At 42.4% G+C, this 12567-nt stretch overlaps 1 protein-coding gene across 5 annotated transcripts in view; it reads left to right on the top strand.

The window, feature by feature from the left end:
• The window catches only part of SUGCT (succinyl-CoA:glutarate-CoA transferase), a 282845-nt gene that overhangs the window by 247045 nt on the left and 23233 nt on the right, over positions 1-12567 (top strand). For all 5 annotated transcript variants that reach the window (XM_033165080.1, XM_033165078.1, XM_033165081.1 and 2 more), the window contains one exon: positions 345-408. In XM_033165080.1, coding sequence (XP_033020971.1) covers positions 345-408 — 64 coding nt within the window. The remainder of the gene's footprint in view (positions 1-344; positions 409-12567) is intronic.

The following is a 12567-nucleotide window of genomic DNA, read 5'->3' as shown; positions in this document are numbered from 1 at the left end:
AAACTATTGCATGAGATTTGTATTTGTTAGATATAATTAATCATATAGCCTACCTAGAGGGAGCCTGTTCATGTAGCAGATTCTACATACAGAGGTCCTTGGCTATTATTTATCAGATATGACATTTGTATTCAAGTATGTGGGTTATAATAATTGAAGCCATCAGCAACAACTGTGAAATACTGGACAACACAGGGACTGCCGGTACTCCATGCATACAGCAAACATGTCTTGGCCTTCCTTAACGAGGTTTGATCATGAACCATACTTTTAGTTGCAGCTTTCTGTATCACTGGGCAATGCTTATTGTGATATAATTGCATTTTATTTTATTTTTATTTTAGGTTCTGCACAATGGACTTGTCATGGAGATGGATCATCCAACAGTAGGGAAGATAGCTGTTCCAGGTAGGCATATTTCCTTCATTCTTTGTTTTCTTGATAGAAGCCAGCTCCAGAGACTATTGACCTGAAGCAGAATTATATCTGAGCTAAGGCTGGGCAGTATATTGATATATCATCCCAAACCGGTTAGAAGTCCATATGATGATATTGGTTTCATAATTTTTGACCTGGCAATCTATTGTGAATCACAATGTGTATGTGTGCTCATGCTATGCCAAAATCACGATGTATGAAAAGTTTTGAAGCCAGCCAATGCCTCTACAAAGCTCCATCCTTATTTCAGACATTGTGATATATAGGTATATCATGATGTTTAGCTGGCAATATATTGCAGTGTTGAAAACCAGATATCACCCAGCCCTATTTTGGGCTGCTGTAAGGGAGCTACAGTTTTCAAACTTGATTTCTCTTTTTCACTCAGTGCTTCATGCACATGATACCAGACACTGGATTAAATTGTGACACTAAAAGGAACCCTGTTTTTACATCCCAAATGTGAGTTGCTCCTGTACCATGGTGGTTGTGAGATCAGCAGAGTGTGAATGCACCAGTGAAGCCAATCTGGTCTCCTGCTGGTGTGTTTGAACCGTGCCCACCTCCCTGCTGTCTCATTGCTCACTCTCCTGCTAAACAGCAGTGGCTCACCTGTTGGGAAGTCAGGTAAATGCCTCCACTCCATCCACTTCTGCCTTCCGATTTCTTGGTTGGGTCTTGTATGTCTGAGTATTTCTGCTAGCTGAATGGGCATTAGATTGTCATAAGACCACCAGTGAATTGCATATGTACTGCAATATCAATTAAGATCGGTTACTTTCCCTGTGAGATTCTCAAGAAGGCAAGCATGCATAAGCTGTTGCCTGAGGTGGTGCGTGTTCCAGCCTAGATCATTTCCTAAGGACCGGGTCCAAGTGTCTCTGAATGATGCTAGAGCTATGTGTTCCATTGTTGTGGTACAGTCTCCAGCTTTTTCTCCTTTGCGCATTAGTTGTCCTGACTTGACGCATACAGTGCAACAACATGGACCACATTGGCTAACATAAACTAGGCCTTTATTGGGCAAAATAAATGGCATTGTGCTTCAAAGATAGTGCATATTCTAGAACTCTTCCAATAATGCATGGCATTCCTCTCATCCTGTGACCAAGTCTCTCTGATTCCCAGGGAAAGGCAAGGCAAGGGGGCCTTCCCGTTTGACTTTTGCTTTATGAAAAGGCTCCCTTGAACAAAGTATGAGGACCCCTATCTCGGAAAAAAATCTTAGCGTAAGTTTGATGAAATGTTTGTGCTTTGTTTTTATGAATGTTTCTGTTAAACCATCTACGAATGGCAATCCTCAAACCACTTCTTCCACAGTAGTCCCTTTGAAGTTAATTGCTTACCCTGGAGTCAGTTGGGCTAATCTGGAAAAAAAGCAGTGTATATGTGCACATCTGTGTTTGCTTTAGGTTTACCTTGAGCCGTACATAAATTGTGAACTTATGTGTTTGAAAGAAATGGAAAAATATGGCTGAACAACAGAAGGATGGTATTTTTCCTAGTGATATGAAGAAAGGTGGGGTCCTCAAAAATAAGGTGGGACTTTTTCTTCTTATTTTGGTACTGTCACTTCTCAAGTTAAAAGTAAGCCTGCTGTGTGGAGCTGGAATGAGAAAAGATCTCTGAGACAAGTAATGTTTCCTTTCTTCAAATAGTTTTAGTCTCATAATCAAGATGTGCTCGACCAGGTGAAGCATATTGAGGGCATACAGGAAGGAAAGAGAGAGAGGGGGAAGAGAGAAGGCCAGCATCAAAATGAGGTTCTGCCAAGAGAGATTAAAAATCAAATGTTTGCCTTTTAATCCATTTGAGGGAGGCAGCGCACTGTGCTTGTGCTTCAGTGGAAATGTAATTAATCAAAAATATGATTTTAATTGGCTAACATCCAGGTTAGATTACTGCAGTGTAGGATACATGGGGCTGCCTTTGAAGATTAACTAAAAACTTAAATAATTTCAGAATGCAGCAATCAGACTATTGACCATAATTGCTTTTTGTTGCTATAATATATTGGTTTCCTGTGTGTTTCCAGACATTACTCAAGCTGCTGAGTTTAACTAATAAAGTCTTCTCCTGTTGGGGACCAGGGTTTCAGAGGGAGCACCTACTTCATGATGACCATACCTGTTTATTAAGAGCAAGTTCCCTCCAAGAGGGTCAGCAGGGAGTGGCTGAGAAGTGGGTTTGTGCTGTGCGGGTGCTGTCCCTGGATTTGGTTGCAGGGTCAAAGCCATTGTATTTGTCTGTGATTATTGACTGTAAGCTTGATGCTGCGATCCTTTGTGCACTTACTCGGGAGTAAGCCCTTTTGAGCTCTGTAGGAGTTGCTACCAAGTAGAAATGTGCCAGATTGTACTATAAGCCACTTAATCTGTGACAACAAATAAGGGGATTTGAACATTTCTATCAACAATTTTTAAAGTTGCCATTTTGACTTGTGAAGAAGCAAACTAGAACCTGAAATTCAATTCTTTTAGAAGAAAATATTGGGAAGAAATACCTTGCAGATGGCAACAGGAAAAAGTACATAAACTTTTCATGTTGTGTGCAGCCCACAATCTATCTTTTGGAAAGAAAATACTCCTCAAGGGACAAGGTTAAACTGCAAGGAGAGGGAAGGGATGAAAAGGAATGTTCTAATGGCTGTCAACAGAGGTAGGAAGAACAGGCAGAAATGTGAGTTTTCGCATAGGCAAACGGCAGTACTACCCAAACCTTAGCTAACTTAAACTTGATTAAAACTCAAAACCCGTGACAATGCATTGAAATTAAAATAAATCATCTTATCCTCTGATAATTTCTCATTTTTAGAGGAGCCTCTGTAAATGGCTCCTTTCATTGAAGCAGATCGCTAAATAGTTCTTTTAGACAGTTGTATTGGAGAAGCACCAGTGTTTTCTTTTGTAACTCGGGGTGGATATGCCTGAATATAATGCACTAGTATAGCCATGTCCTGATGGTATAAAGTACAGAAATAGTTCACTTAGTGTTATCAGCAACCCATTAAGAGAATTTTCCATTTACACATTCCTGTGCCATATGATGAAGCCCATGTCTACAAACTTACTGGCAGCCGCCACATCCAAAGTGACTGATACTTTGCATGTGCTTCCTTTGCCAACCTACAATGCTAAATCTGGATATAAACTCCATAATGCTATGCATAGGAAGCTGATTTGCTCTCCAAACTTGCTTCATTTCAGATGGTGCTTTTGGGGGAGCCAGAAAATGGGTTGTAACAAATTTTCCAGACAGCTGGAAAAGGAACTACCTTTTCTCCATGGAATTATGTTGTTCTGTTGCCATTAGCATAGCTTAAAGGCACTGTTCCCCCTAGATCAGGAATAGGGAGTATTTTTACTCAGCATGTGTTTCGTAATCCCAGTGATGGGACTGAACAGAAAGAGTAGTTTTTTGCAGAGATATTCCAGAGTGCAGGAGGTGTTTATGTCCTGGGCAGCAAAAGAGCCTCACTGGCTCATCATCTCATGTCCAGCTGCCATTTTGAGATAAGGGTGGTGCTGAAGGAAGGCTCACATTTAGCAGGATTTTTCCTGTCTAGGCTCATTATTTGCCTGTTTGTATCAGAATGTGAGGACACAAGGAGGTTGTTGAACTGCGCCAGAAGGGTTTGCGTATCGAGGACCTCAATCCACCCCCCATTGACTTGACACAGGAGACAGATTTTTGGTTTGGGTTTTTGGCAAATAATTTAGGGCCACAACTTTATTTAAATACAAATTCGGTGAGTGGTTGCGTAGGCATTGGTTCAGACTACTGTCACACCGGGACAGAGGCTGGCCTAAAACCAGCGATTGGGAGAATGCGACTGAGGAGAGTTAAGGACGGGGGGGCAGCAACGCGTCCCTCTTCCTCAATGGTCCCGGGGACTCGGCTTATGGCCCTAACCCCTACCGGGGGCATCGGACAAAGCATAAGAGTCGCCGGATTCCTTTAACGGAATTCCCAGCATCAACATGATTCTGGATGGGCAGCGCCCAATCCAGCAATCCACACAGGAACCAATGCCTAACCGCCAACCTTACAAGTTGTGACAAGTTGCTACTGCAGTAGGCAAAACCAAAAGGCACAGCCAATCGGCCAGATGGACAAATTCCTACTGGGCCCCTGCAAAGCAGACGACCCCATGACAGGCAGAGCAAAGTCAAAGCAGAGGCCTAAGAAAAAAGGGGGGGCGGGACGTGTGATCAGCAGCCGAAGCCAAGAGAAAGGAACACCCTACGTGCGGAGGCTTAAATAGGACGCTAAGCTGTCCATCACAAGTTGCAACATTAACTTTTGCCCAGCAACTCCTAACTGACCATTAGCTACTAAGGCCGGCTACCGGCCCCACCCCCACAGGAAGGGAATGTGTCTTGCCAGGTCCCGATCGCAACACGTGCTCTTACTCATGGTAGAACCCGATTTAGGAGATTAAGGATGAGAGCAGCCAAGCAGCCACAGCAGTGGGCCTCGTAAAACTCAGATATTCAAATGGAATCTGAATTGTAGCACCCCTTTTCCCTTGGGATTTCTTACGTAACTTCTGTGATTATCTCTTCATCCAACTGAACCTCTTCAGGGGGAGCAAGAGAGATAATTTCTACCATCCTTCTCTTTTGTTGGTGTTAGTCAGAATACAAGACACTCTAACATCCAGGCAAGACTGTTCAGCAGCCCCCAACACACATTAATTGCATTAATTTGCATTTATACCTGTCAGTGATTTTGCCCCACCTGTCTACATCTTTGTATCTACAGCATCTGACCATCACCGACCGGAGTAGGCCACACACTGCTCTCCAGATGTTGTTGGACTACAACCCCTGCCATCTCCCACCATTGGCCAGGCTGGTGCTGCTGCTCAGTTTGAAATCCAACATCTGCAGGGCACCATGTTGGCCACTCTTGGTCTACACACACACACACACACACACACACACACACACAGAGAGAGAGAGAGAGAGAGAGAGAGAGAGAGAGAGAGAGCTGGTGATAATATTGATACACTTTGTAGGATTTCATGAGACATCTCGTCATGAAGATTCATTAACATTGCATTTCAATGATGGCCGGCAGTGGCTCGTGTTGTTTTTAGCAGTCACATTAAACTCCAGAAAGAGAAAATAGACTGGGAAATGGTGGTCAGGCTTTTATTGGGTAGAATGTAATGGATATACACAGTAAAACATAATGTTAGCTATAGGCCGCTTTTATCAGGCTGTTAGCAAATGCAGTGGGGGGCAGAGTGAAAGGGGGGAGAGAGCTAGATATATGGAGGATGATTAGATGCATGGACAGAGACAAATGTTACTTGAAAAATGTTGCCTTCCATTGAGGGATTTTGCAGGAAATTAAGGAAGTCTGCACTACATGACATTGTTTCCTGCAGCTAGGAGATCTCACACAATAGGAACAACAACAACAGAATTTGTGGGTTCGGGGGGGGGGGATATATTCCTTTCCATTTGCAGGGAGCACCTCTGCCTGAACTTCTGATCCTGTCTGCTTCTCATCACACATTCCTTTTTTTGTGTGCATAGCTGATGTTGCTTGAGAAATTTTAATTTCGCTTCACTATTTATGGCACATTGGAGACAAACAGCCTCACCATTACTTCATTCGTCTTTTTTAGTCATCAGCGCTGACTGCTTATGTCTTTTACATTCACAGGGCTGATTTCAATTTTAAGGAATTCAGTGCCTTTTCAGGAACTCCACAGAAATGATGCATGTCAACTCATTTGGCAGGGCTCTCAAAGCTGGGAGTGAGGGGTGGCAGGGAGAGAAACTTTAATAAATATGTAATAAGGTGACTGACAGTGATTAGTGATCATAGATCCCAAAAAGAGAGGAGAGGGGAGAAAGGAAGACAAAGGCTAAATAGCTGAAAGGTTTTTGTTTTTAACTAGCTGTTTTCTATTTTTTTTGTGGGTGGCAATTTTAAGCGTGGCTTCTGTCTTTTGCAAATAAATTTTTAATAGCTGCTTATAGCTGCTTCAGGGACTCTTTTAGTTGAGAATTAGAACAAAAGAGTAAAAGATGAGCAAACCTTTTTAATCTTTTAGCTTAGACCACAGCAGGATCTTTTTCTTTAACAAAAACGTGCAGTCAATACCAGAATCCCCTGGAAATGGTACTAGTTCAGATGCAATGCTGAACCATGGTAGGTGTGAAAAGGAGATAGGAAGAACCCACTTCCTGTTTTTAACTACCCATGGTTTATCATTATATCCAGAAACATCAGCTTCAGCAGCATAGACCATATCTTTCACTGGGTATGGGAGAGAGGGCTGGGCTCAGCCTCCCAAGAAGGTGATCAGGACTATTGCAACTTTAAGGAACTAGCCATTTCTGTGAGGTTTCCCGTTGAGGGCTGGGAACTATTCACTCTAGCGCTGCATGTTTCTACCATGCGCAGCAGCTATTTTGGTACAGGATTTCTGGCCCAATAAGGAAATGGACACATAGGAGCCAGCTTCCATGAGGCTGCTGCTTTCTGTGGTTTGGGGGCGAGGGAAGGAAATTCCCAGAACGCTCCTCACACAAATTCAATTTAATTCAAATGGGACTAGTAGGCGACAAGACTTCAGTGGAATGTGGACTCTGATTTCTTAGATTTATGAAATTATTATTATTTTACTTCTTGTCTTACTTACAAATTGCCTTGAGTCACAACAAGGCTTACCAGACATTTTAAATCTTTGTTGTGTTGATCATGCCAATAGAAAATTGCTGCTGTTCATTTAGTCACATGGCAGTGTGGGGATGCAGTCCCTCAAACAACACAGGAAGTCAAGTCTCTCCTAGGGGGGTTAGAAAAGAAATGCAATTGGGGTGTGTTTTCTCTTCCAGTGTGTGTCTCTAGTGTGTGTTCCTTCATTTCTCCCAAGGGAAAAATTAGTGTGCTTTAGGTTGCAATCCTATACCAATTCACCCAGGAGTAAGTCAGTGGGAGTAGACATTATAGGCTTTCATTGACAGGTGCAGAGACAGTTCACACATCTCTGTGCTGGAAGGTGTGTGGGCTCAGGTTAGAGTTTTCCAAACAGGCATGGGAAACGCTTGGTAAATTTCTCAGGTGCTTCCAGAAAAGAGCTTATTGTGAAGTCAGTGCTGGTCACACACACACAAGTTTTCTGCACACAAGTGTCCACATGATGTTGTTGTCAGCAAAATACCTTCCATATTTCCTCTTGCCACAGTAAATCTGATGAATAAAAATCCCCCATTAGATAGCCTACCTGCTGTCAATGTTAAGTGTGGAAGCTCATTAGCACCCTTTTGGGTGGGCAGTTAGTTGTATGTGTGGTGACATTTTGGTGCGGTGGCCTCTAAAGGCACACCACACTTCTGTTTGCTCCTCACCTGAGCACAACTAGCCATGTTATTAACTGCAGCCCAAGTGACATGGATGTGCCTTTTCCCACCAATTGCCACATTCAACCCAGTGAGGAAGAGCTGTTTTCTCAAGAAGATCCACACAGTACATATCAGGAATTACCACGGAGACTAGTTGCAGTGCATACATCAGTTCTAGATTCAGGTAGGTAACTGTGTTGGTCTGACACAGTCCAAATAAAAATAAAAAATAATAATTGTCCAGTAGCACCTTAGAGACCAACTACCGGTAAGTTTGTTCTGGGTATAAGCTTTCGTGTGCATGCACACGAAAGCTTATACCCAGAACAAACTTAAGGTAAAGGTAAAGGGACCCCTGACTGTTAGGTCCAGTCGCAGACAACTCTGGAGTTGCGGCACTCATCTCACTTTACTGGCCGAAGGAGCCGGCGTACAGCTTCTGGGTCATGTGGCCAGCATGACTAAGCCGCTTCTGGTGAGCAGCGCACGGAAACGCTGTTTTCCTTACCGCTGCAGCAGTACCTATTTATCTACTTGCACTTTGACGTGCTTTTGAACTGCTACGTTGGCAGAAGCTGGGACACTTAGTTGGTCTCTAAGGTGCTACTGGACAATTTTTTAATTTATTTTGACTGCATACATCAAGTTCATTTTGGAGAGGGAGAAGGAGAGGCCTTCTACAAGTCCTCTTTATCATCATTGGGCAGGCCTTAGATGAAGAAATATGACACTCCTGCAAGACCACATTATTAATGGTATTATGGGTACATTTGTTGAACTGAAGGGATTTGTTGAACTGAAGAGATGTTTTCTTACTAATTTGTTGAACTGAAGGGATGTTTTCTTACTAATTTCTGCAAACGGTATAAAATTTTATGTGTTCCTGTGTGTGTGTCTCTGTATACATATGCACACACGCGCACACGCACACAGTAATTCACCTTTACTATAATTCAGACATGACTTTATCTCAGAAAGCTAATTCCTTCAACTCTTGAATGGTAACATTTATTTTTCTCCATCAACCATGTGTTTCTGCCTGTTTTTGTTTTAACTGTATGGTTTAGATTGTACTATCAACATTTCCTTGGGTGCCAATTAGCAAAGAAGAGCTGTTTTTACTTCATTGTGTTTTAAATCTTAATAAAACCAAGGAAGCTGAGTTTGTTTGACAGATCTTCCTGCTGAGAAATATGCCCACCAAAGATGACATGTTCAATGGGAATGTTTATTCATAAGAATCCAATTATTTCAGGAGTAAACATTTTTGATAGGCCTGCACCTTTATCCCAAACATTTGTACTGGTGTTGCTGTCTGCAGTGTTAATCACTGACATTGTGTAATCCTGTTGAGTTTTATTGTTATCGTGTGTGTTTTCAACCATGTGTATATGGTGCAGTCCAGTCCAGCTATCCTGTGCATAAACAAACAAAAGAAGAGCAATCCTAGTTTTATCACGATTGCCTGCCACCCTGACATTTCATTCCACATGATGCTCTGACATCATCAGCCATTGCATCTCATCCTAGATCTTAACTTGGACTGTTTCTGTGTTCCTAAAGTTTCACCAAGCACTTTCCTCTTCTTCCTTGTGACAAACTCAGCCAGGTGCTTAGCTGGTCCTTAGTGGGCTGTTGTAAAACATGCATGCGGGCCTCGTGTGCATTGTAAAATAACCAAATTACTTCAACACACATACATTTCAAGTATCGTTATGATCTTTCATAATTAGTGAGTAGGAAAAATGTTTTCCACTGCCTGCAGTGAAGCTCCATGCCATTAAAAATAAGAACATGTTTTCAATATTTAGATAATTTCACTTAAGTGTTAAAGGCACTGGAGGTTGACTAGATGCATTCTTTCATGCACTCCCCACATATTTCTTCCAAATGGAGACCAGCACAAACCCGTCCCCTAAGAACAGGAACGAGGCATGGAAATTTACAGTTCACGGATCTTCGTGCATTTGCAAAATGTTGCACAGGCTTTTATTTTGATTCCCACCCCCACCCCCCTTTATTCACATTAAAAGCTGGACTTTTAAAATAAGTGTAAGAACTCAAATATAGTCAGAGCCTGTACCATTCATTGTTTTTTAATTAATATGAAACACAAATAGTGCAATCCGACCAAACTAGACCTACCCACCTCCAAAACCCAATGTCAGCAACAACGTGTTGTCAGAATCCCATCCATCTCAGACTTGAGGGATACCTCTGAAGAAAAGGCATGGAATTATGTGCAGTACAGCTGAGGGACCTGGAAAACCCCACAAAACTCCCTGAAGTGCCTTGGCTCAGGAAACCCCTCCCAATGACTCATCCAACCACAGCCCAAGCCCTGCCTTGATCCCCAGTCCTCCTTCTTCATCACCCAAACCTCAAAAGCAAAGGTTGCAACAGACATGGTGGAAAGACCAGATTTATAGCAGGAGTCAACTCATGTGTACTGGAGGAGGGAGAAGACTCAGCTGTGAAGAGTGACCCATCAGATGACCAGAAAGTGGAGAGGAGCTGGTAGGATATGCACTTCTCAGATGCTTCTGGACCCTTTTTGCTACTTTAACAGCTCCTTACTGTGCTCCTTAGTGTCCAGATCACTTACTCACCTCCAGAAATCCCCAGCTCAGCTCCCGTTCTCACTCTAGTACCAGTGCCAACACCTTTACTAGGTCCTGGCTTTCAGGACAGACAATCAAACAAAATGAGTCTCATCCAAAACTGCATTTCTTGCTCACTCACCTGCTATGTGATGAAAATACTTGTCATTTATATAGCAATCTTTGATTGCTTTAACCTTCTTTGTACACTTTAACTCTTACAAAATAGGTCAGTGTTGTTTTCCCTTTAGTCCTTGGGGATGGGCTGAAGTGGGAAGAGAGGCATTGCCTCAAGTCCAGGCATAGGCAAACTTGGCCCTCCAGATGTTTTGGGACTACAACTCCCATCATCCCTAGCTAACATGAGGAATTTTATCTTCATGAATTCTAAAATGAGCCAGCCTGATACAAACCTCCCAGGCTAATGTGTGGATTGGAAGTTTCATACTTCTGAAAGTTCTGGTGCTATGACATGTATAAAAATGTGTATTTTGAGAGGTCATTAAAATACATATTTAAATGGAAATTCTTGTGTAGAGTTTGCTTCCTTAAAAAAGAATAATAACAGATTAGTACAGCAGTTTGGCCAAACTGCGGGAGGCAGTGAAAGATAGGCATGCCTGGCGTGCTCTGGCCCATGGGGTCACGAAGAGTCGGACACAACTGAACGACTGAACAACAACAGCAGCAGCAGTGGGGTGAAACAAGCTAGGAACTGAAGACATGCAACAGTAATAGACTGATTCATCAGTCCGAACTCTGACTTATATTCATGGGATAAATAAATGTATCTGTTTTTATTGACAGGGACCCTAGTGGAATTTTGTAGCCATTCTGTGTTAAGAATTTGCTCATATTAGATAACCTGCCCACCCCCACCATGGTTACATTTGGACTCAGTAAGTTTGCAAAAGGAGGGATTCTGGCCAGCATTCAAGATTCTGTGTTTGTGGCCACTGTGGGGAACATAGAAGGTAAGGATGAGGCATAGGATTTAATAGTGGTAATATATTTACTTTTGCTACTTTCCTAGCTTGCTAGTCAAAGTTTAGTGGTGTAATTCCTGAAAGAGAATTTTTACTTCCTGGCTTTCATTTGCTCCACAAATCAAAGTCCCCATAAACTCTGCTGTAGGATCTATTCATTCCCTCTTTTTATACCTGCAAATGTTTTTAGTTTAGCAGGCAGCTCTTGGGTGCCCCCCTTTTCCTTAGGATTCTCTGACAGCGATCATTCAAGTGATTTGCTTTGTCATTGCCCCTCCGTTTCTACTGTTTCTATAGGATTTTAGAGATCAAGGACCTGCTAGATAAAGAATGGTTCTGGTCTACAGCATAAGCAGTGAGCTTGGCAATTAAGAACGGAGTAGTGTCTTATTTTGTATTGAAATGCTGTTTTAAATTAACCAATCACACAATCGCAGGCAGGCAGTTATATTTAATACCACAGTTATTTCTGGGTAGACAGATATAATTTGTGTACTATTCAAACAGCCTTTGAAAGACTTATGAGTTTTGATTATGTGCTGGCTTATCCTCCAGGCTCAGATTTCCAATCTTTTCTAAATACAGCAACTGTGAAATGTAATGACTGAGGCATGTTGGCATAAAACACAGATTTGTCCTAAACTTCCTGATATAATGGATATAGCCTGCTTGCCAGCTGTGTTCTCCCACTTTGTAACATTTAGCTTGAATAAAAAAAATAAATTATAAAAAATACTAATTTGGAGCTAGCTGTGGGTTAAACCACAGAGCCGAGGGCTTGCTGATCAGAAGTTCGGCGGTTCAAATCCCCGCGTCGGGGTGAGCTCCCATTGCTTGGTCCCAGCTTCTGCCCACCTAGCAGTTCAAAAGCACGTCAAAGTGCAAGTAGATCAATAGGGACCGCTCCAGTGGGAAGGTAAACGGCGTTTCTGTGCACTGCTCTGGTTTGCCAGAAGCGGCTTTGTCATGCTGGCCAGTAACGCGAGATGAGCGCCACAACCCCAGAGTCAGCCACAACTTGACCTAATGGTCAGGAGTCCCTTTACCTTTACCTTTTACTAGCTATATATTGATATAGTCAGTGCAATAACAAGGTGCAATAACTAAGGTTGTTTCCAGGCCCCTTTCACTTCACTGTTGCGCAGTAACAGTGCAATTGAACCAAGTTCTTATGAGATA

Source organism: Lacerta agilis, chromosome 12, assembly GCF_009819535.1.
Source record: "Lacerta agilis isolate rLacAgi1 chromosome 12, rLacAgi1.pri, whole genome shotgun sequence".
In the NCBI taxonomy this organism is placed as follows: Eukaryota; Metazoa; Chordata; class Lepidosauria; order Squamata; family Lacertidae; genus Lacerta; species Lacerta agilis.
Note: the sequence above shows the minus strand (reverse complement) of the source record. Positions and strands in the feature narration are given on the sequence as shown.